Source organism: Colias croceus, chromosome 23 (assembly GCF_905220415.1).
Source record: "Colias croceus chromosome 23, ilColCroc2.1".
NCBI classification, from domain to species: domain Eukaryota; kingdom Metazoa; phylum Arthropoda; class Insecta; order Lepidoptera; family Pieridae; genus Colias; species Colias croceus.
In genome coordinates, this window is record NC_059559.1 from 3,806,481 (window position 1) to 3,830,032 (window position 23,552).

Here is a 23,552-nt window from a genome sequence, read left to right on the forward strand (position 1 = left end):
CTATTTTATTAAATATTTATTTTTTCCAGTACAATAATTATGAAATTATTATAATAAATATGAACTAAAACATAGTTACCTATGCAACTTAAACAAAAACTAAAACAAATTGTCTCACAAACTTAAAACAAAATGGCACAAACACAAAAAAATAATAATAATAAGTGAAATTATTTGGTTGATTAAATCACGATAATCACTAAGTAACATAGCACTAAGATAGGAACTTGTTAATCAAGGTATTTCAGTGTTACTTATGTAATCTAAGTTCAGATCTTAATCCAGTCTTTTGAGTATTATTAATTATACGTATAATAATTTATATAAAATATGTAGCAAAGTTTTTATTTAGTATTAATTATTTAAAAAATGCAAAGCATTACCTCCTAAAGGATACAAGTAAACCAATTTGTATTATAACAAAGTTTTATTTTAATTTTCATCAATTGAGTCATATAAAATCAAACCTGGCAATCTCCATTCCGTCGAATTGTTAGGGAAATAGAAAAATGATATAAAAAATATCATGAATGTATTAGTAATGTTATTCCTAGTTATTTCAATGAACAGTTCTAATGTTAACTATTATTGATCACTAATTGTAGACATTTACTTGAAAAACCTGTCATAAAATGCACAAAATGTTTGGAGATTGCCGTTTTTGTTCTGCTTTCAAGGACACTGCCGTTTTTGATCTGATTACCTCTGGAGAAAGCCAATTTTGTTATGGCTTCCAGTCTGTACCTCCATAGACTACACCAACCAATTATTTTGATACTTTAAAAGTGGAATATAAAAATATGCAAATTATGTCAGAAATTATTTATTTTAATTAATCATAGGTAAACTAACTTATATTCTAAGATTATGATCTTCTTCTTGTGGTTCACAAACGATGTTATCTGATGAACTTCTGTTTTCTTCAACTTCCGAGTTTTGAGCAAATATGGTTTTATAAAAAACCAGCCCCTCCACTTGCTGCCATTCGTCGCCATAATGAGTACTAAGAAGTTTTTTGACATCATTAATTTTGTTTGTGTTCGTTTTTATCTGACACTTAGCAATAACATTTGGGTTTATGTCTTTTGCCAGCTTGTTTTTTCGTGTCACCTTTTTATACATCCCATCACTCACAATTCTATAATTCACGTCCCCTTTAATTATAACTTTGATACTTTAAATATGTATTTATAATTATAGGTATATATGTATTTATATGTATGATATCTATTATATATCTATGTATTATTTATAGTATATTTATTAGTATTTTGTTTTATTGTTATTATATTACATAATTTCTTGCGTATACTTTTTACCCACCTCCTTTTTCTATTTTGTTATCACATCTTTAGTTGGTTGCCTGGAAGAAATCACTTATAAGTGATAAGGCCGCCATCTGTGCTGTGTCTTCTTTTAGTATAAGTTTTCTTTTCTTTTTGTAATTTTTGTTGGCAGTACAATAAAGAATTTAAGTAAATAAATAAATAAATATAACGTTTCCGTCATTTTTAGACCGCGCTATGTAAAATCTTTTGCATTTTTTAAATTGAAAATGCCAAGTGCCAACGTCTTTCATTATAGAAGACATAGCACTTTTAAAGTCATATACTTGACATTCAGTACTACCTAATCTGATAACTGTACTCCACTGGCTTATAATGTCTAAGTACTCTTCAGGCCGCACTATAGTGTCTCGTTTTCGAACTTCTTTCTCAATTTGGGCAAAGACTCGATCTGGAGGGATGAAAGAATGTCCTACAACAGGGAACACAAGCTCCAGTGTTTTTACATTGCTAGGTTTCTACCAACCACTTGGAGCACATTGCTAACATAATTGAATTTTTGTTCTGCCCTCCGCATCCATCTGCTATTAATCTTACTGTTTGAACTTCAGATAAGTCAGTGTTCATAAGTCTGTGATATACAATTGAAGATATCTCATTTGCACCTTTGTTAAACTCGTTTTCCGTCCAGCAGTATGCAAAAACGTTATTCTGTGTAAGTTGCGACTTGGAGCTCCCTTCAACTACAGTACAGTTATATAAATATATCTGGCGGGAGTAATAAGTGCTCTGGTCGGGTATCTTGGGCAGAGGCATGTTTTTCTCGCAATCAAATGAGAGAGTTTTTATATCTGGACTTTCCTCCTTCACCAATGCAAAAAACGCTTTTGCCTTGAGGCTGTGTACTCGTTTTTCGATTATAAGTGACTGCCGTTTAATTGCATCAGCCTCCAATTTAATTTTCTCGAGAAGTTGTAGGCATGTTGAACAGACGTCTGTTCTAGGACTTCCAAATCCAAGTGAATAGTTTCTGTTGAAAACTCTTCTAAAAAACCCATGTTTAACTCTTAAACATTCTTCTGTTTGTTGGGCATTGTATTGTTTGAACATTTTGTTTATGCTTAGTTCAGCTGCCAGATAATGTCTTTGAGATTTTCCGCGACAATAGTGTGCTTTATCAATATGAAATAAGTTGATAAAAGCCATGACCGCTTCCTTTTTACGCATAAATAAATGTGATTTATGATCGCCTCCTCTTTTTTCTTTTACTGGTTCTCCTGTTTCTAAAAACTTTCTCATAACATACTGAATTCTATGTTTAGTAATGTCCAGAATTTGCAGAAAGGCCTTTTGACATACTCGTACACGGGTCTTCGTTGATTTACTGTAGATAGTAAATTTGGTTTGAGATTTCTTTTCTGTGTGTTTTTTATTTTTTGGTCTTTTTCTTTTTATGGGTTCTGCATGGCAGCACTTGAGCAGGAATGCATCTTGAGTTTCCTTGTCTTTGTATTTATAAAAAGATGCGTGAAAAGCTTGCAAATCTCGTAAAGTCAGTGTGTCGCACTGATATGCATTTTTATTATGTTTACATTGTGGTTTAGTCGGTAAGGTCCGCGGAGAGTAACTGAAACAGATGACAGAGACAGACAAAATTAGATGAGAATCTGTAAAAATTTACTACAAAACATTGAAAATAAAGTAAATTAGTTAATTAAACTAAATTAAAAAAACTCCCGAGTAATGATTCAGTTTATATAAAAAATTCGCATCCACTTATTATTAACCAAAATAGGGTACCAACCTACACTAACAAAAATTAACTTGTGTTAGTCCTGATGTATAATCGAAGTTTCAGCCATAGTCGTTACGGAGATGAACACGGACAAACCTACTCTCTCATTTACTTACAAAACTTTCGCTCATTTTAAAAAGTATCAAAACGGGTTAATCATTGCATACTTACCGGGCTGTTTTTGCCAAATTTTTCTTCCACTTTTCTGGCTCAGCTTTACGTTTTCTCGTATGTTTGGAATTACAGGGCGATGCTGTCTGCTCCATAATAAGATATGCTTAGGCTGATTTTATAGATAACTAGCGAAAAACAGTTCAAATCATTAAAATACCACAACACAATACACGACAAGACCGTCCGCGTCACCATACAAACAATACTACAATGGCGTCCACATGCCGTGCTCTGATTGGCTGTCTTGGAGAATGCCAACATTGAAACGCATGACGTTGGAGATTGCCATGTTTGTATTAGAATCATACTTTTGGAAGCTTATTTCTATGGGACATTGCCGACTTTGCTGTGTTACTTATGGTGTTTTCAGTAGAGAGATAATCACAGATAAAAAAATCCTGCATTGACAGTTCAATTTTGACAAAATATGGAGATTGCCGTGTTTGTTTTTAGATGCCTCAATTTGTTAAATATTTATTACAGAGTTTCATAAAATGGACGATAATATTCCGGAATAGTTTTCTTATTAACTAAAGCTAATAAACCCTTTTTTTTCGGATCGGCAATTTTAATTGACGCCTTATATACTGCCTTAAAACGGTAATTATCTTGAAGGCCTTTTGCAGCGGTGGGTCCAACCTTTACCATTTTAAAATCTTCTTGACTATAATATGAAGTTTTATAAAAAAAGCAACCGCGATTTTCCTTAGTGAATTTTAAGATTTTCATGTCATTCATCTTTATAGTTTCATTACTAGTATTTTTATTATAATTGCGCCCCACATCATTACTAAGAGCTTTGAAATCTTTAAAGTGAGTGTAGTCTTTTTTGCGGTTCTGATCAATGAAACGTATTGATCTGGGCTGTATATTGGCCCAGATCTTAGTGATTTTTGAATACATATTTCTCTCAATTACCGAGTGGGCCGAATCATTTTCGTTTTGAGTGTGTCCTTTAATAAGAAACTTATGCGTTATTGTTTTAAGACTGGGAATCGTTGCTACCGCATGCATACACATACTTATAAAGAATTTGTTCTTTTGTTTACCTGCACATTGTCACTGTAAAAAATTAAATCAACGTCTCCATTTACTCTCGTACACAATATAATCATACACACAGGTTCCAATTTCATTCGCGCCTCTATTGCATTGCTGTTCGTGCCAAAAATAACATTCTACATCCTTTGTTTTCAAATCATAGATGGTAAAGCTGTTGTAGGAATTCAATTTTGATACATAATAAAATGTTGAAATTTCGCCTTTTGGACATGACAATGTCGCTTGTACCTAAGTCAATAACCGCAACAATTAATGATGATTTACTTAGGGACTCTGTTTTATCGTTTTATTTTTCTATTCGTGACAATTCTTTTTCCTTCAGGTGGTTTTCATTACAATCTTTAATTTCTTCCTTCTGAAAATCTAATGCATTAATGTAGGCAGTACAATGATAGTATGATGAATTATGATAAAAAGTAGACAATTTTAAATTAAAATACTTATAACTTTCCACACAAAATATCTAAAACAGTATACAATTTAAAAAAAACATAGTTTTAATGTTAAAGATCGGGACAGTATTATTCATATTTTATCACAAAAACTGTACAATTACAGAATTATACAAATTTAAAGAGAGAATTAATTCAAACCTTACCATACATTTATAGCAATAAATATACAATTTTGAGATTGTATAATACTAATGAAATAGAATGCTTACCTTGGGGTTAAACTTTCGTTTTTGTATAGTTTTAAAGGGACATAAACACGTGCACAGGTCGGTCGTTTGAACGTAACTAAAAATTGTACAGTATTCGCGCGACACAAAATCTTACTTCTGTCAATTTAAAACTAAACAATGCGCTATCTAGCGAGTTTTTGTTGAACTACGCTGTTTTGTCAGTATTTAATAGCCTCCTCACTACAGGGACCACTTTTTATGTCAGATTCAATTCATATTCAGGATTTAAGCTGTTTAGGGGTTACTTTTTAACTGAAAAATTACTGAAAAAAATCTATTCCTGTAACAAAGAGTTTTTCCTTATGTCCTGCCACTAGGACAGATGCAGGCTACTTATATTTTCAGGACTATTTTATGTTCTGCATACAAGACAATTACAGCCAATGTGAGTATATTATTGTGTAATGAAATAAGATAAGCCTATAAAGTACTCAATTTTTTATTGAAAAAACATATTATTAAACTTTAAACTTAACTTTTTCGTTATTTATTTTGAACAGATAATATTTTTATAACATTACTTATTGATAATTGTACATAAAATCAGTCTCAATAAATCAGTCATCAACAGTTATAGAATCCTATCTAGCATACAATCAAAATTGACGCCATTTGCGTAGCTATATAATAATTATGGATTATGAAAAGCTTCAAAACAATTTCTCTGAGCCGTGAAACATAAATACACAGCACATTTTTTGCAGGTAACTGTAGTTTTTTTATAACAACCCTCATTTCTGCATCTATTTTGCTTTGAGCTGTGTTGTGGCATGTGATTAGCTTTTTTTTGACGAATAGCTTTGGTTGGTAAAGGAACTATAGTAGTCTTACGTTTCTTGTGCTTTGGTAAAAGTTCTTCGAACTCATCAGCAGGGTCATTTGTATCTGTAGAATCTAAGTTATCAGCAATCAACTTTTCACCAAGTTCCATCTTAAATTCACGAATGCCTATAACGTTTTTAACGCCTTTTTTCTTCTCTCTCTGTTTGAACTGAAGGTATGAGTTAGCAACAGCCAAGTCTATCATATGAGATATTACTCGTATTGTCCACTTTTTTGTTCTGTTACGTGAAGGGCATACAGCTAGCATTCTATCAACTAAATCTACACCCCCCATATTTTCGTTATATTCTTTGATAACTTCGGGGCGTCTTACACGTTCATACACTTTGTTTTTCTTCGACCATCTTTCACACTCATCTGCATGTGTATTAGATAAACGCGTTGACAACATCACGACGGGCTTATTGTCCATCCAACGTGTCACTGCCATCTTGCCATCTGCTCGTGTTTTTATTTCGCAATAACCACGTTGCTTTTTCATAAAAATCTTATCTTCTTCCATCATACAGTTTTTGGGCAATCGGTTTCTCATAATTGTTCCAGTCGCGTGAAAACCTTTATTCAATAATTCATCACACAATTTGATAGTGGTAAAATAGCGATCAAAAAAGATGTGGTGACCAGGGACAAGTGCTTCGGTCAGCCGAAGAATAGCTGCTTCTCCAAGACCAAAACCCATCTGTCTAATTTCTGGAAAAGTTGTGTCTCCTTGATATATCTCGAAATCTATAACCATTCCCTGAGGCGTTGCTAAAACAAATACTTTTAACCCTAAGGGATTAGGTTTGTTAGGGTTATATTGACGAATACAACATTGACCAGTAAACGGAATGATCATTTCATCAATAGACATTTTTGCTGTGCGAGGTTGAACTAAACATCCTTGTCGTACTTTCTCGAAAAGGGGACGCACTTTCCAAATCTTGTCTTTTTGACGCTCTTCGGCGGTAACATCAAGATCATAAACCACTTTTAACGACGTTCTAATTGCGTAAAAACGCAGACGTGTCATAGCTGAGGTAATGATAGGCTGTTTCCATTTAGACGACCAATACATGTCTATTTGAGGATATTGCAATGAAGCCATAATCATTGTCACTCCAATATAAACTTTTAATTCCTTAATTGTAAGACCAAGTGACCTGCCTTTTACATGAACTGCTGTTCTGTTTGTACAATCTACAATTTTTATAAGTATTTGTTCATCTATATAACGTTCAAAGAACTGTTCGTATGACCATCCATGGTCGAAATTTGGCACGTATGTTGGTTCGTATAGATTTATTTCGAGAGGTTCAAAATTTCCAGTCCATAAATCCACAACATCAGGTTGAGATTGAGACGGTATTTGTCTGTAGGTTGGCTGAGCTGACCTTCGAGGGCGACGAGAAGATCTTGCTCGGCGTAAACCAGAGCCAGTGGCCTGGCGTATTATAGATCCACTCGATAAAGCCGGCGATGGTGGCTCAACAACATCATGGGAGTCTGAATTTACAGAAGAATCACTAGAATCATACCTTCGACGCTCTTGTGTAGCCATTTCCGTGGGTTCATTATATGTGGGATCTTGGGTATCATCGTCGCTGCTAAAATCGACATCAGATTCTTCTAGTAATGCTAGCACGGTATCGTCAGAACAGGCTAAAACAAATATCAAATAAAATATTATTTACATAATTCCCTTACAGGTACCTATACACAGGACATAACAATATTATTTCAAAAGTAGCAGTCTGCATGATTCCTAAATACAGGACATATAATTTTTATCCCCAATGAAAAGAAAATCATGGCAGAATTCGCGTAAATATTGACAAATCAAACTAAATCTGCTATTCGAAAACGTAATTTGAATAAGTTTTGATAGAAATAGCAACATTTTTATAAGATTCAGAAAGATTGAACTTACCAATGCCCGAGCGCGGCTCGACACGTCTGGATCTCGAAGCCATTTTGGCAGAATTGACCTTCAGTTGAGCTGTCAAATATTTTTCTATACCTACAATAACCTTCAATAGATGTCGCTAGGGGTTTTTATTTGACGTGACGTGGATATTTAACTCGCAAGATTTTTTGTATTTTTATGTTCTATAGGTAGTACAAGTTCAGTGAGGAGGATAGAAAAATAATGGTGATATAGTGCGTTTCACGGAAGAGTTCCCCTGCCGTTATGTTGGTAGTGCTTGAATTAGTGTTGCCAGATTGCGAAGATTGTTATTACCTAATAGTGAGGAGATTTCCTACATTAGGCAGCCGACCCCGTAAGATACGGGATAAGGCTAGGAAGAAAGGAGAATATTTTCTCTGTCATTTTTTATTAAAAACAAAATATTTTCGATAGATGTTGTCTTCCTTTATATATGAATGCGTGGGAAATATCAATTTTATTACGTACACGATCAAAATGAAACTCCTGTAATTTAACCATATAAATATTTATTTTAAAAAGGCATTATTTTTTAAAATAATTGTGCTCCTCCAACGGTCCTACACCTGATATAGTGTCTGTCCTCACCTGATGCTGTCACTATCTCCAGGGTCACTGCTATCTGAAGTATCACTGTCATCCCCTACTGCGATTATAAATCGATCTATTTCATTATCAACAGCTATACCATCGTTAAAGTACTTGTCTTCAATGCTCTCGACGTGACAGCACTCTTTCATCCATTCTTCTGGTGTGATACTACGAAATGCATCTTCGGTTATTTTGACTATATTTTTTGCTTCTTGACCCACGTTTTTTTCTGCTATCCGCCTTTTTAAAAGACTCCATATGAGCTCGATTGGGTTCAAGTCACAGTGGTAAGGAGGAAGTCTTACCACTTTATGCCCATGATCTTGTAATATTAAATCGACTTCGTAGACAGGTGGTTCTTTGTGTTCTTTGATAATTTCAAATAATTGACTTTTTACCATAGTTGGTAAATATGCAAGGCCTTTGTTCACAATCCATTCTTGCATTTCTGATTTTGTACTTGACATGGTGGGTGCTTTATTTACCGCTACCGTGTGGTACGACGCATTATCCATTACCACTATTGACTGCGCAGGCAGATTTGGCAAAAGCTTATCTTTTATCCATTTCATGAAGTTTTCCCTGTTCATATCATCGTGGTAGTCTCCTGACTTAGTTTGAGATTTGAAAATCAACTGCGCATCGGGTATAAAACCCATTTTACCGCCTGCATGTAGAATGATCCATCTTGGGCCTTTTGAATCTGAAGACAAAACCCCTTCCTCAGTTTCACTTTGCCAGCATTTACCGGCACAGTATGTGGAATGAATGTATGTTTCATCCAAATAGACGACTGGTCGTGGTAGGTCACTGAGACGATTGCTTCGAATTTCTTCTACATAACTATGGCGCCATGCCACGATGTCGTATCTTTCCATCAGTATCTTTCTTTTAGATTTACATTTTTTGAAATAAAATCCCAACTCTTTTAAGATTCGCCACAATGAGGTACGACTACCCTTGAAGTCAATTTCGCTTCGCATTTCATGCAACAATTTAGTAAGAGTGGGCAACTCCTTCTTCACGACATAAAATTCGTGAATTTTGTGACATATAGCACAAAGTTCAAAGTCATCAAGCTTTATTTTTTTTTCTCTAGGACGATGCTTGCCCGGTGTTGAAATTTTTGTTTCTGTAAGGGCAGCAACCTCACCTTCTTTCGTGATTTTTGAAACGGTTTTTTCAGAAATGCCTAAAACAAAAAAAAAACAATATAATAATTTTATAAGTATCTAAGGCATTTTTTAATAATTAGCACATTGGGCGAGTCAAGTTGACGGCGGAGTATTAGTGATTGGTATTATATGTTATCGGTAAAGTAAAGTAAAAAAACAAATATAAGTTTACACTTTAATAATAATAATAGAATAGGACTTTAGGATCCTTTAGCTGGTAACCCTATTTTACTAACCTGTCATGGCGGCGACTCGACGTCGTACACATTCTAATGGAATTATTGGCACTTTGTTACGTTTTTCACTCTCACAAAATGTTTTAACTTTTAAAACCATTTCTCTTTCACCACTTCTAAGCGTATGCGGCATGATGCCAATCTCTAAAACATTTATAAATCTCGGAAAACCTTGACATCTCTGTATTTTTGACAGTCAGGTATGCCAACATAACGGCAGGGGAACTCTTCCGTGAAACGCACTATACCAAATGTTTCCGCATATTAACTCAATTTCGAATATTTTTGGTAATTGTACACTTTTAATGCGAAAAGGCGAAGTGGTTGTCAAAGGGATTTTGGTCATGTATATGATTTTTTATTTTGGAAAAAGTGTCTCTGGTGGCAAAATGTTTAAAAACGCTTAAAACTAATTTTGGCATCGTTTTCTCATTAATGAAGCTAGGCTCGTGGGAATTCAAAAATAATCTCATTACTTTTTCTGAGTACACACAAATATTTACTGTATCTGTTGAGGGATAGTTCAGCCCACCAACATCCTTCAATGCAATTAATCTAGATAACTTTACAGTGGACAGAAGAGCTAGCTAGCTTTTTCAACTTTTTTACTATGAAACCAGCAATATAAATGGTCACTTCTTGTGAAAATTCAGTAAGTTTGTCATCTAATAAATAATCATGACTTTCTGGAAGGTCCACTGGTAAAATCTCGTCATCGTCATCGTCGTCATAGATTAACAAACTAGTGGCGTTTATCTTGTTGGTATAATTGTTATTGCTAACATTTAAAATACTAATATCATCCAATGAGATACAGTTCCCATAATTATTTAAATTTTTAATTTCCCCATGAATTAACAGCCGTTTAAAAGCTGCTTTGAACTGTGACGCCGTGGGGTTATTATTGTATCCTCCCTTAGATCTAATGGATCCAAAAAATGTTTCCAAGTGATCTTGCGAAAGTTTGTATGTGCATATGTACTTTAAAGGCGCATTAGGAGCATTGATTAGTTTCTCGTACAGGATCTCTAACGATTTAAGACAGCAAACTAGCCCCAAGAAACCCGTTTTTCGGGCGGATTTTAGAACTGGATCCGTATTTATTTTAAGACTATTAATGCACTTCATGAATTCATCAATTTTTTCTTTAAATTTTAAAAAGTTGTTCGTACTGATAGGCTGTTTGAATCCATAAGAAAACAGTTTCCTGCTATTCATTATATAGAAAATATCATTAATTATTTGTATAAACTCTGCGGTGGATTCGATATTTTCAAAACCTTCTATATGGACTTCTTTACAAAAGAGAAGTGCCTGTGCCACTGATTTACTAAATGTTTGAGTTGCAAGACGGACTTTCATTACTTGATTCTTAAACTCTACATGTTGTTTTCTCAGTTTATTGGCTAAGTGAACACCTTCGGACTCCTGAAGCTGATGCAATTTTGTTATATGTTCCCAAGATACAGTCTTACCTTCTCCGCTCGTAAGATTTCTTTTATCGGCAAAAGTATTTCTCACCAATTTCACCATATGGCAAGGGTCAGGAATGATAACAATGTTGTGTTCTTCAACTTTGATAATCGGGCTGATATTGTCTATGTCATAAACGTCTAAAGAAGCACCCAATATTTTTGCCATGGCAAAATTTGATGGACATCCATCAAATGTTAAGGAGTTGACTTCGACTCCACACTCGACAAGCAGATTAACGCAAGCTTTTACAAGGGCACATTTTTTCTCACCATTACAGCCATTTATTAAAAAGTACCCAATTGGGAGCTTCCAAGCGCCATTAATAGCAGTCACCAAGAAAACAAGGGCTTCTTTTGCAATTAGTGACGTGTCCGAATCTAAATTGTCGCCAACATCAACGTAGCCCACCGTTTTTTTCCCATCCCATGTTAAATGTTGCCTAATCGCCATTTCGTCCTGTAAGGTGGTGCCTCGGGAGAGGATTGAAACTCTAGGACTGCTGAATGAATACTGTTTATTTGAAATAAAACATGCCTTATTTAATAGATACAAAACTAGGTTACACGTGTATTATACTTGATATTATTATAGTTAGTACTTATAGCTAAATTTGTTCACTAGGTACATCTCATCTCCACCGCAATAAAAAAAAAAAAAATAAATACGAACAATTTATTTTATTTTAGCTTACATACTACCACTTAGTATTTATGTTACAATACAATACAATACAATGTCATAATATTATCATATTTATTTCCATTACAAACTAAATAGTACATAATATTATAAACTCATAACAAAATTATTAGGTAATTGGTTCAAAATACATTTTTGTTCTGTTTTTATGAATAACATAGTTTTTATTATCTTTAATTATTTCTACATTTTTTTTTTTTTTTTTTTTTTATTGTACAATAGGGGAGCGCTTGGCCACAATCTCGCCTGATGGTAAGCTGAGATGTGGCCTAAGATGGAGCGCGCTTCCCTAAAATGTACCTGTTCACTCTCCTCTTGAAGACCTCCAAATTGTACTCGTCGGGGAACACAGATTCAGGAAGCATGTTCCAGTCCCTAGCGGTTCGAATAAAGAATGACGATCCAAACCGCTTTGTCCGGGTACATGGAACGTCAACCATGTGGCGATGCCTGGAATCTGTGCGCCTCGACGAACGATGGAAAAATGGGGATGGCGGAATTAGGTCGTGCAATTCCGCAGCGCACTCTCCAAAGTGTATCCGGTAAAAAACCGATAAACTTGCCACTCTGCGGCGGTGGGCGAGGCTCTGGAGTTTTTTGCCTACTAGCTCATCGTCGTTTATTAGCCTCTTGGCACGCCTCTCTATCGCCTCAAGTGTCTCCAGCTGGTATTTGGCAGATCCATCCCAGAGGTGAGAGCAGTATTCCATGCACGAACGGACCTGTGCTTGATAGAGGTTGAGCAACTGTCCCGGGCTGAAATACTGCCTCACCTTTGCCAGTATACCAAGCTTTTTTGAGGCTACTTGGGCTTTTGATTCGATGTATGAACCAAAGTTGAGAGTAGGCGTTAAGGTGATACCAAGAAGCTCGAGGTGGTCAGTTATCGGTACGGATACACTTTGGAAGGACGGAGTTAGGTTGAATGGACTCCGTTTAGCGGTGAATAGACACGCCTGGGTCTTGGTCGCATTGAACTTGACCAGATTGGCCTCGCCCCATTCGGAGACTGCCTGTAAGGACAAGTTCATGCGTTCGACCATCGCCTCCCGTAGAGACTGGATTTGTGCCGTACTGGCTCGCGCGCTGGATGCGTATCTCTCCACAACGGTGCTATCGTCTGCGTACCCATAGATACCGGGTTTCAGCAGATCGTTAATGTGTAGCAGGAATAGTGTTGCGGAGAGAACTGATCCTTGAGGGACCCCGGCATTAATAGCCAATTGGTCGGACGAGCAACCGTCGACGACTACTCGAATCGACCGGTCTCTCAAGAAATCTGAGATCCATGCGCAAAAACCAGTAGGCAGACCGTATGATGGAAGCTTGCCAATAAGACTATCATGCCAGACCCTATCGAAGGCCTTCGAGATATCGAGGGAGACTGCGAGTGCCTCACCATGATTCTCGATGGCCTCACTCCAGATATAGGTGGCACACGCTAGAAGATCCCCAGTGGACCGATTTCGGCGAAATCCGTATTGGCGGTCACTGAGTAGATCGTTCGCTTCTAGGTGCGCCATTAGCCTGCTGTTCAGTACACGCTCCATAGTCTTGCAGAGTATGGACGTGACTGAAATTGGCCTATAATTGGAGGGGTCGGCACGACTGCCTTTTTTGGGCACAGGCTGCACGTTGGCAAGTTTCCATGATTTCGGTACTTTTCCAGTCATCATCGAAAGGCGAAAGAGGCGTGTCAAGACAGGAGCGAGCTCAGGCGCACAGGTTTTAAGCACTATGGCTGGTATCCCATCAGGGCCACTAGCTTTGTTCACGTCAAGATTTCGCAGCGTTTTCAGAACCTCAGTCTGACGGATGCGAATTTCTGGCATGCTCACCTCGCATCCAGGTAGACTGGGAGGTTTGGCGCTTGCGGGATCTAGACGTGAATTTTCTGCGAACAGAGTAGCTAGTAGGTTCGCTTTCTCCGTGGCAGTGTGAGCCAGCGACCCATCTGGTTTCAGCAGTGGAGGAAGTGAGGGGCGGCAGAAATTCGATTCAACCGACTTTGCCAGGGACCAAAACGCTTTGCTACCAGAAGGGTAAGAAGCCAGTTTGTTCCCTATACGGCTGACGTGGTCAAATCGAGCTTTCCGTAGAGCCTTTTTGCAGGACTTGGCGGCCCGGTTGAAGGCTTTCTTCTTCTCAGATACGTCCTTGGCCTTGCGGTGTCGAGCATCAGCCCAGGCTAGATATGCCTCATGTTTAAACGCTTCAGCGCGTCTACATTCAGCTCTGAACCAGGGTTGAGCTTTGCTGGACGTGGCTACATCGGAGAATGGAATGTAGTATTCCATTCCCTGCCGCAGCACATCAGTCACAGCATCCGCACAGGTTGAAGGGTCTTCAGAAGAAAAGCAAACAGGCCGCCAGGGATAAGATGCAAAGAAAGAACGCATCTCGTCCCAATCTGCTGACTTGTATCGCCACACGCGCCGCGAGCCCCTGGGACTGGGGTCGGGCGGCGAGTAGACAGATACAGATTTCACCAGACAGTGGTCGGAGCTGCCAAGCGGCGATGAAATCGCTACCGAGTAACGGTCTGGATCGGTTGTCAGCAGAAGATCCAAGCAATTGGCTGTATGGCTCTCAACATCAGGAACCCGCGTCGCTCCTTGAACCAGCTGGGTGAGATTTAACGCTATAGCGAGTTTACGCGTCTCTCTCCCAGCGAGGTCAGTGCACTGGTATGGGTATAGCCACTCCTGGTGGTGGGCATTAAAATCCCCCAGAAGCACTAGCTGAGCGGAAGGGTATTTGTGTTGAGCAGCATCCGCCGCCTCACTTAGGTACTCTGTGAGCCTGATCGTCTCCTGGTCTCCGCTGTGCGCTCGGTAGACACAAGCATAGATGAGTTTCTCTAGGCCTGTGTCCACCAGCATCCAAAGTACAGAGAAATGGGGGTCTTCAAGGTAACGGAGACGCCGACAGCAGATGTCGTCACGTACGTACGCGCACACACCTGACCGAGCTTTAAAGTTATGCTCCAGGGTGTAGCCGGGATACGATAGGTACGCCTGATCAGACGGACATCTAATCTGCGTCTCCGTGAGGAACAAGATACAAGGCTTGCTAGTCTCTAGATGGAAGTGGACTGCAACGAGGTTGGAGTGTAGACCTCTGATGTTAGTGAGGTCTACTTTCAGCGAGAGGGAGTGCTGCCGCTGTACAACGTTTTTCTTGTACCTTGTCTTTTTCATTATTTTAATGGAGAGTGAAATAGGTGTGAAGACGGCAGTGAATCGAGGCGCTATACTTCTAGACCTGAGACGCACATTCAGAAGCTACACTTATGGGGACTAGTCTGGAGACTGCGGGGACGCCCGAGCCCCCCCAAGGATGTCCATAGGGCCCTCTCGTCCGGTCGCCAACCGGCACTATGGCGCATCTTGGGATTTTTCGCTAGTTGGCGGGGCAGCCTTTCACATGTGGCTAGCACGCTACTTGGGCCCCCTACTGACTAGCGGTCGGCCAGCGGTGAACCGTGCCTCGGATCCCGCTACCCTCCATGACTAGTCCCCAGGTGCAACAACGTAAGTGTGCATCAAATCGTCGAGGTTGTATAGGCGCAACTGATTCGACCCGTCTTCACCTACATTGGGTGAACATTCCCTTACTACTTTATATGGACCTAAATATATGTTTTGAAACTTATTGCCTGTTTCATTTTTTATTAAAATTAAATCATTCGGTTTATAAGTAACCGGATTAATATTACGATCATACTTTTCTTTTCTTTTCAATTTACTAGATATAAGATTTTCTCTCGCCTCTTTTTGTGACGTCTGTAATTTTAGCCTAGCCGATTGTGACAAACGGCTTTTCAAAACAAAAGATATCAAATGCGACTGATGAGTCACTCATTTAGAACCGAACTTACAACTTACAACTTACAACACGTATTCAATACCATCGATAAGTTGTCGTAAATTAGACAATTCATCATTCATTACTGGCAATAAGCTCAAAGCTACTTTTAGGTCAAATTTATCCATTGTTGAAAAACTATTACAATTCTCTGAAATTTGACACAATTCAGTAATTTCCGCAAATAATTTCTTTAAATCCTCACAATATTTTTTAAAAACAATAAGCTCGTCCTCTCCTAAGCTTTGCTTATCCAAACTACCTATGTAATTGTTATACTTTGCAATGACACATTTAGCTTCGCCTAGTTTTATTTTTTTGCAATATTCTACCCTTTCGTCTAGAATTACGTTACATTACGTTAAAGAAATTTCAATAAGAAGCTATATCTGCTCTTATTGGCGGCCGCCATTTTGTGGCGTCGTTATTACATTGTCATTACATTTTTGTTCGTGCTAATATAAGTACCTCTGTGCACTCCAATTGTTAATTTTAGTTTCTAAATTGTTTCTCAGTAAGTGAATTTATGTATTCTTTATGAGAAATAAAGTTGTTCTTAAACCTTAAAAATATATGCTTAACTTATAGCGCTTAATTGATTACTCTAAATTTACTGTTTCTTTTTTTTGGATAACTAGATTTATACAATAATTGCGATAACATATTTTTGATTTGTGCAATACTCTACAATACGACCTTTTTGATGAAGAATATACTTCTGCTTTGCTTAACATTACTTTTAATATAAAAGTTTTGTTGCACATAGTATGCGCTATAGTATGCACATATTTTAAGATTACTAGCAATTTAGATTTCAAATTACTAGAATTATTTTAATCATCCAGCAAAACTCAAAGGCTTTTATTAGAAATGGGTTCATATTAGTAGCGTAATGTGTAATTAGGCTGCCGCGGCTGATGCATATATATATAGATGCCATGAAAATATTTATTTAATTATATTTATATAATTCACAAAATTGTATCCAGTGGCAAATAGTAACATCGCAACGAGGCAAACGAGTGCTTCTTCGTGCAGGCCATAGATACCATGAGAAAAGGCGAAATAAAGATGGTTCCTGTGTTTGGAATTGCACTAAAAGAAAAAAAAGTAAAGCTAAATTAATTATTGCCAATAATAATACCATTACACGGGATGACAAACATGACTGCGAGCCGGATTTTGCTTCAAACGAATTAGAAATACAATTTAACAAGTGCTGTGAACAAATCAAGTCTGATTATACTATTTCAATTCCAAGAGCTTATCGGGAAACTGTTGCGGGACTCGTGGATAGTGGCATTGATTTCATTAAAAAAATACCTACATTGGAAAATATTAAGCATAAGCTCCATCGTAAAAGAAATAAATCACTTGGTGTACAAAAAATATGTTTTAATTCTATCAAAGAAATAATTGTGCCCGAAAGATATCAACATTTTTTATTAGCTGATTACAGTAATGGACCCAGTAGAATTATAATTTTCGCTAATCGAGATTGTAAAAAAATATTAACTAATCCAAATTTAACAATTTTATGTGATGGGACGTTCAAATTTTGTTTAAAACCATTTAATCAATTATATAGTTTACATGTAGATTTAGGTAGTAATGACACATACAATAATATTATACCAATTATTTATGCCTTACTGCCGAACAAAAACAAAAATACGTACATAACTATGTTTAAATTAATAAAAAGTCAAATTCCCCAATTTTCACCCCAATTATTTATACTTGACTTTGAACAAGCAGCTATGTCTGCTATTAAACATGTTTTCCCTAAGACTAAAATCAATGGCTGCTATTTTCATTTTGCGCAAAGCTTGTGGCGAAAAGCCGATGAGTTAAATATCACAAAATCAAAATTAGCCAGAAAACATGTTAAACGATGCACTGTTATGGCTCATTTGCCTAGAGAGGCTATAGACAATGCTTGGCTATATATAATGGCACAATGTCCTACAAACAAAAATGTCGTGCTATTTAACGATTACTTTGTGCAAACGTGGTTGAATGATAAGTCATTCTTTGCAGACAAATGGTGTAGTAATCATTTGCATCGAACAACAAATATGATTGAAAATTGGCATTCGATTTTAAATAAAAAAATTTCAAGTAAACCAAAAAACATTGCGCATTTTTTAACAATACTTGAAAAGGAAAACAATTACTATGAAGTTTTATATACCAACGGAACTAGTATTAGAAAAAAACTTCCAGAAACCCAAGAAATAGACCAACATATATCGCAGACGATTGAGGAATTTATTAGAGGGGACATTAATATTGATTTATGCATAGAGCGCCTTGTTTTATGATTTTATTTTAAAATTGGAAATTACTTAAACTGTGATTTTTTTTTATTAATTATAAGATTTTAATAATTACTGTTGTACAAAACCGATCTGTGATTTTAAATATTTTTATTAAAAAATCAATGTTGTATCCTGTTATGCTCATAATTTTTGAATTGAGACTTAAATTATATTAAGCTAAGGTAGTTCTATTAAAATTATACTGAACTGATCTGTGATTTTTAGGATTAACCAATTTTATTTGTATTGTGTTATATGAATGTTTATTGTGTATATGTCAATTTGTGATTGCAGTACTGTTTTTAAAAATTATATTCCTTATTTTAAAACTTAGATTAATAAGAAAAATTATTTACATGTTATATAAAACATTTTATTGTAAGCTAAGCTTTGTCTATAAAACTACATTTTGTTGATTTTTGAAATATATACATTGATTGATGATGTTTTGTTTTCCTCTCAAAGTCCCAACACAATTTACCTTTTGACAAATTTATTTTGATACACTTGTGTTCCTCCACTATGTTCCATTATTTACACTCTCCACGTTGAATAGCATCAATGATATATAAAATTATCAAAAACACATTCACGCCACAGGAACATGAACCAGACTGCCGGCAAAGGGCAGCGCAGGCGCGCGCGTCCCATGATACAATAGTAGAAAGAGACAAATATATCGGGACCTTGTTGCCGTCTTACTTCTTTCATTGTAATCTGAGAGTCTTGTAGTAGCTTTGTTTATTTTCAAAGAAAGCGCACTCTACTTTCGTAACGGCTGTAGATACTGTATTTAAGTAAAAACAAAATGGTACCTACAAGGTAAATATTTATTCTATTTGAAATTACTGAAACAATCTGTATCTGACTGTACTGTATACTTTCGGCCCACTTAACCACAGCAAATTAAATAATAAAATCACGTCCGCAAGATCAAAGCGCGTTCGGCCCAGTTGGCCACAAAAATAGTAGGCATAATTAATTATGTACAACTGGTCCACGTGGCCCAGTTTATTGCCGCCCAGTTGATCACTGAGTAACTTTCGTTCAAATGTCTGCAGTTCATTCCATAACGTTCCTTTTTAAGTAAATCAGTTACGTGATCCTATGCAGAAAATTATGTTGAAATCGTTTAAATAGTCTTATTATATATTTGGTTGCTTGTATTCTGCGAATATTTGTACTATTTTAATGAATACGCTGTTATACACAGCTGTTATAAATAAGTTTTGGAACAATGAAAATAATCTAAAACCCCTTCCAGACGACACAATTTTTCGTCCAATTTGACTAGATTGGCAATCAAATTGGGTCGTCTAGACGGAAATATGAAATTCAAGGTCATTGGGTGGTCAGGATCGGCCGATTTGCGATTGCCTTGGGATTGCCCGATCAAATTGGGTGGTGTTGACGCTAATTGGCCAATTTTTACTTGTAATCTCTTCCTGATGCTAGATATTTAAGCGTTACTATTAATCTCTCCTCAGGACTAACGGCTTCTCTCATAACAGTGTCTTGTTTAGTAATGTATGGGCTTACTAGAGATAATAATTCATTAAAAGTGTCATGGTCCATCCGCATAAAATTTGTGAAATCGACACTGTCCAGTTCTCTAACAATATTTATATGACTTAGGCGATTTCTTTTAAGCAACCATTCTTTGCTCCATATCCTTTTTCTTTTTCTTTCTTCTAAATTTGTAGTTACAGCCAAAATCAGCCCCAATTTTGTTTTTTTATTAAGAGGCATGTTGCAAAATAAAAGTCCAGTCAGTAACGGCAACGGAGCAGAACTAGAATTGGCGATTTAATTGTGTACGTGTGGATAGAGGATTAAATTGGGCCCGATTCAATCGGCAATCAAATCGGCTGATTAAATTGTGTCGTCTGGAAGGGGTTTAACAAACAACAGTTCGAAGAAATGAAACGCGCTTGTCAGTTGTCACAAATTATTATTGTTGCGATTTGTATCTCTATTTGTATTTTCGTGAAGATCGTTTAAGTATTTGATACAAATATGAATGCAGAGAACGAACAAGTAAACAAAAAGAGCCGTGGAGAAAACTGGATCCAAGAAGAAAAGGTAAAACAAGTTATTATTACCATCTTGAAATAAACTACCACGCCGCCATACCATGTTTTTTAATGTTAGTTTTATCTATTAGGACCTGTTTCTAGAAATAATGCGCACCTCATCGTCGATCATAGAAAACAAGCAAACGGATACAAATACAAACAAAAAGAAAAATGCAGAATGGAAGAAAATTCAAAGCAAGTAAGTATCTACTGTATAGCTACTACCTACCTACAGCTAGTAGTATATGTTTCATTTTTATTTCGGGATTTGTTTATTTTACTTATTACAATAGGTTTGTTTTTTGCACTGACACAGATTAAGAGAATTAACTGGGAGGTCACGAGACATCGCTCAGCTAAAAGGGTTCTGGAGGAGAACGAAGTTGACAGCAAAGAAGAACGTGTCGGAGCACAAGAGGGCTATACAATCCACTGGTGGGGGACTTCGGCCCCCGTCTCCGTCTCAAGAGGATTTAATTATAATGCAGATATGCCCAAAAGACTTTGTAAATGAGTCAAACAAATTTGATAGTGATTGAATATCTCAAAATGCAGTAAGTTTATTGTGCTTCATTGTTTCTTTAAAATAACAAATAGGTACATTATTTATTATATGTGTAAAAAGCATAGTGAACAATTAAAACCAATGTATATAATTTATTTTACAGGCTCCCATATTAGTAGAGATTAAATAATGAGGCACAGCAAAACAACACTATATATGATATAGAATTAAATGAGGTAAGGTTTGATGTGAATGAAACAAAATAACTACAAGCTTAATTCTATCAAATAAGCTAGTTTATATTTATTTTATATTTTCAGACTGTTCACAACAATGAACTAGAATTTGTGAATGAAATTATTACTGTGGCAGATGTACATAATCCTGAGGTAAACTTAGGTACGGTAGTTACCCTTTTATTAGGGATGAGTTCATGTACCTATATGTATGTAACTCCAGAACATTGGTAGTACAGGTAGTATAATGTCTACCTTGTCATTTGTATGATTAAATAAATACCTTCTGATGTAGATATTTATAAATTGGTCGCATTTTGATGTGCTTATTATTTCCACAGGTCCAAATAAAAACACAACTTGATGAGGACAATCTGGATAAACAAAAAATGAAGGTGAAAACTAATAAAATCAAAGAGTATTCTGATGATGATAAGACTAAGCATTGCAAAAATAAGTACGTATCCTAGTAATCTATCAGTTTATTATGTAGTACCTTTTCCGGGGCTTCACTCGTGTTAATGTAGATTTTCTATCCCTCATGGCAGTACTTTTTTTCTGGATGAATGAGCATGCAAAACTAATAAATAATGATGACCGATCCATTGAGTAGCAAAGGTCTGAAGGCGTAATAAACAAACATTCTCACTTTCGCATAATTTAATAGTTAAAAATTTAGGATCAGGTACTAATTTCCATTTTAAATTAGATCGCTTCTTTATATTGTTGTACGTTGTCGTTCCACTTTTCAGAATCGGCCACAAAGAAATGATTGTCGCCAGTAATACAAATTACAAAAAGCGTAGCTTGGAAATGCTGGAGGAAGAGCACAAAATAAAAATGAAATACCACAAACTTATTCACCAGGAGCTGCGCCATAAAATTGAAATAGACATTTTATTACTTGAGAAAGAGAAGAAGGAATTAGAAATAAAACTGTTGAAATCTTAGATTAGTTATTTATTGTAATATTTAGTTATAAGTTATTTCAATTAAAAATGCTGGTTAATAAAATTATTTCTTATTATTGCTCCTCTCGTCGTATCTCTTGGGTGTAGTCTTTGCCTTTGCCGTTGTCTGACATATCGAACAATATCAATATGCTCATTCATATCTATCGCTATGTTGTGTAGAACAGCCAAGGCTACAATAGATGTTTTGGCTGTACTCAACTTCATGTACATTCCTCTCAAAAGACACCTAAATCTCTGCTTCCATAAGCCAAAGCATCTTTCAATCGTATTTCTTGTACTTATGTGTGCTTTGTTATATGCTTCCTCTTTCTCATTATTTGGATGTAGTAGTGGAGTAAACAAATAAGGAGTACACGCATACCCGCTATCTCCTAATAGTCTGCCATGAAATTCTGAATTCTCAAACCTCTCTTTTATAGCACTCTCATTAAAAATTCGTGAATCGTGGACACTTCCTCTCCATCGGGCAACAATGTCTCTAATCCTTAGGCTTGAATCGCAGACTACTTGGACGTTCAAAGAGTAGTACCCTTTTCTGTTAACATACGCTTCACTAAGGTCACCTGAAACCCTTTTAATTCTTATATGGGTGTAGTCAATTGCTCCAACAACAGTGGGGAAGTTGCTGATCTGTCTGAAATTTCTGATAACCTCTGTTTGCTCCTCCACAGAGCTTGGCATACAAATAAAAGAAGGAGCCATTTTAGCCAGCGCTTCAGAAACTCTCTTACATATCTTGCTGACGGCTGGTTGAGATATACCATGCAAGTCACCACTGTCGTCTTGAATCTGTGAATGAAATAACATAATTATGAAGTACCATTTCAAGGGACCTAGGCTTTATTTGATAAGGTGTGTGGCATAAACTTAAGGCTTACCTGATGACGGGCCCAACATCGCAAAGCACACACCACTTGTGTTCGTGGATCTATAGTTTGACCGCGAACATCGTAAGGGAAATCTTCTTTTATTACATCGTATATTCGATTAACATAAACTTTACTAAATCTAGTTTTCCTTTTGAACCTAAGATCATCAAAAGTTTCAAAAGGATCTATACGTGTACGATTCACTTGGCTGTCTCGAAAATTATCCATGAAATCTAAATCTTCTCTATCAATATCATCAATAAAGTCAATGAAGCCTAGATCCATTGCTAATTGATGTTTTTAATTTGTTTTAATGTTTTTAGTTTTGTTACAAAATTTTTATAGCTCACACTCACACAGATTTAATTATTTAGCTGTAACTTTGAGGTTAAATAGGACTTTAGACAAGCGTTGACTCGTGTCTAAATTTAAACAGTGTTTATACAGTGTCTAACATTAATCAGGGGTTAAACACGGTTTTGTAATAGACAATTTTTTAAACACGTGTTCAACATGCGCTTAACTTTTTTGTAATAACATTGTAAATATTTTAGGACAATCTAATCCCATACTAAGCTTTCGCTTGTGTTATGGAAACCAGATGGCTGATAAACATACATATATAATTTTTAAATAAATACTTATATAGATAATTAACACCCAGACACAGAGCAAACATCTATGTTCATCACACAAATATTTGCCCCGGGTGGGAATCGAACCCACAACCTCTGGCTTGGAAGGCAGGGCCACTAC

At 36.3% G+C, this 23,552-nt stretch overlaps 3 protein-coding genes and 1 long non-coding RNA gene across 5 annotated transcripts; 1 reads left to right on the forward strand and 3 right to left on the reverse strand.

Moving 5' to 3' along the window:
• Positions 1 to 1,796: 1,796 nt before the first annotated feature.
• On the reverse strand, positions 1,797 to 7,822 carry LOC123702563 (piggyBac transposable element-derived protein 2-like). The gene is made up of 3 exons (XM_045650340.1): positions 7,755 to 7,822; positions 5,834 to 7,486; positions 1,797 to 2,365 (listed from the first exon to the last, which is right to left on the reverse strand). The coding sequence occupies exons 1-3, from the start codon at positions 7,795 to 7,797 to the stop codon at positions 1,797 to 1,799; spliced, it is 2,265 nt and encodes a 754-aa protein (XP_045506296.1). The 5' UTR covers positions 7,798 to 7,822.
• A 534-nt stretch (positions 7,823 to 8,356) lies between these two features.
• On the reverse strand, positions 8,357 to 10,016 carry LOC123702564. The gene is made up of 3 exons (XM_045650341.1): positions 9,775 to 10,016; positions 9,488 to 9,555; positions 8,357 to 8,611 (listed from the first exon to the last, which is right to left on the reverse strand). Exons 1-3 carry the CDS (start codon positions 9,905 to 9,907, stop codon positions 8,357 to 8,359), a joined length of 456 nt encoding a protein of 151 aa, XP_045506297.1. The 5' UTR covers positions 9,908 to 10,016.
• A 9,244-nt stretch (positions 10,017 to 19,260) lies between these two features.
• Positions 19,261 to 21,990, forward strand: LOC123702395. 2 transcript variants are annotated; one of them, XR_006752867.1, is made up of 7 exons: positions 19,261 to 20,219; positions 20,302 to 20,411; positions 20,529 to 20,766; positions 20,881 to 20,953; positions 21,038 to 21,116; positions 21,295 to 21,410; positions 21,706 to 21,990. It is a non-coding gene; the product is annotated as an uncharacterized LOC123702395 (long non-coding RNA). The 2 variants fall into 2 exon arrangements; XR_006752868.1 differs by having other exon boundaries at positions 20,315 to 20,411.
• Positions 21,898 to 23,081, reverse strand: LOC123702394 (putative nuclease HARBI1). The gene is made up of 2 exons (XM_045650138.1): positions 22,806 to 23,081; positions 21,898 to 22,716 (listed from the first exon to the last, which is right to left on the reverse strand). Exons 1-2 carry the CDS (start codon positions 23,079 to 23,081, stop codon positions 21,946 to 21,948), a joined length of 1,047 nt encoding a protein of 348 aa, XP_045506094.1. The 3' UTR covers positions 21,898 to 21,945.
• Between the last annotated feature and the right edge of the window lie 471 nt (positions 23,082 to 23,552).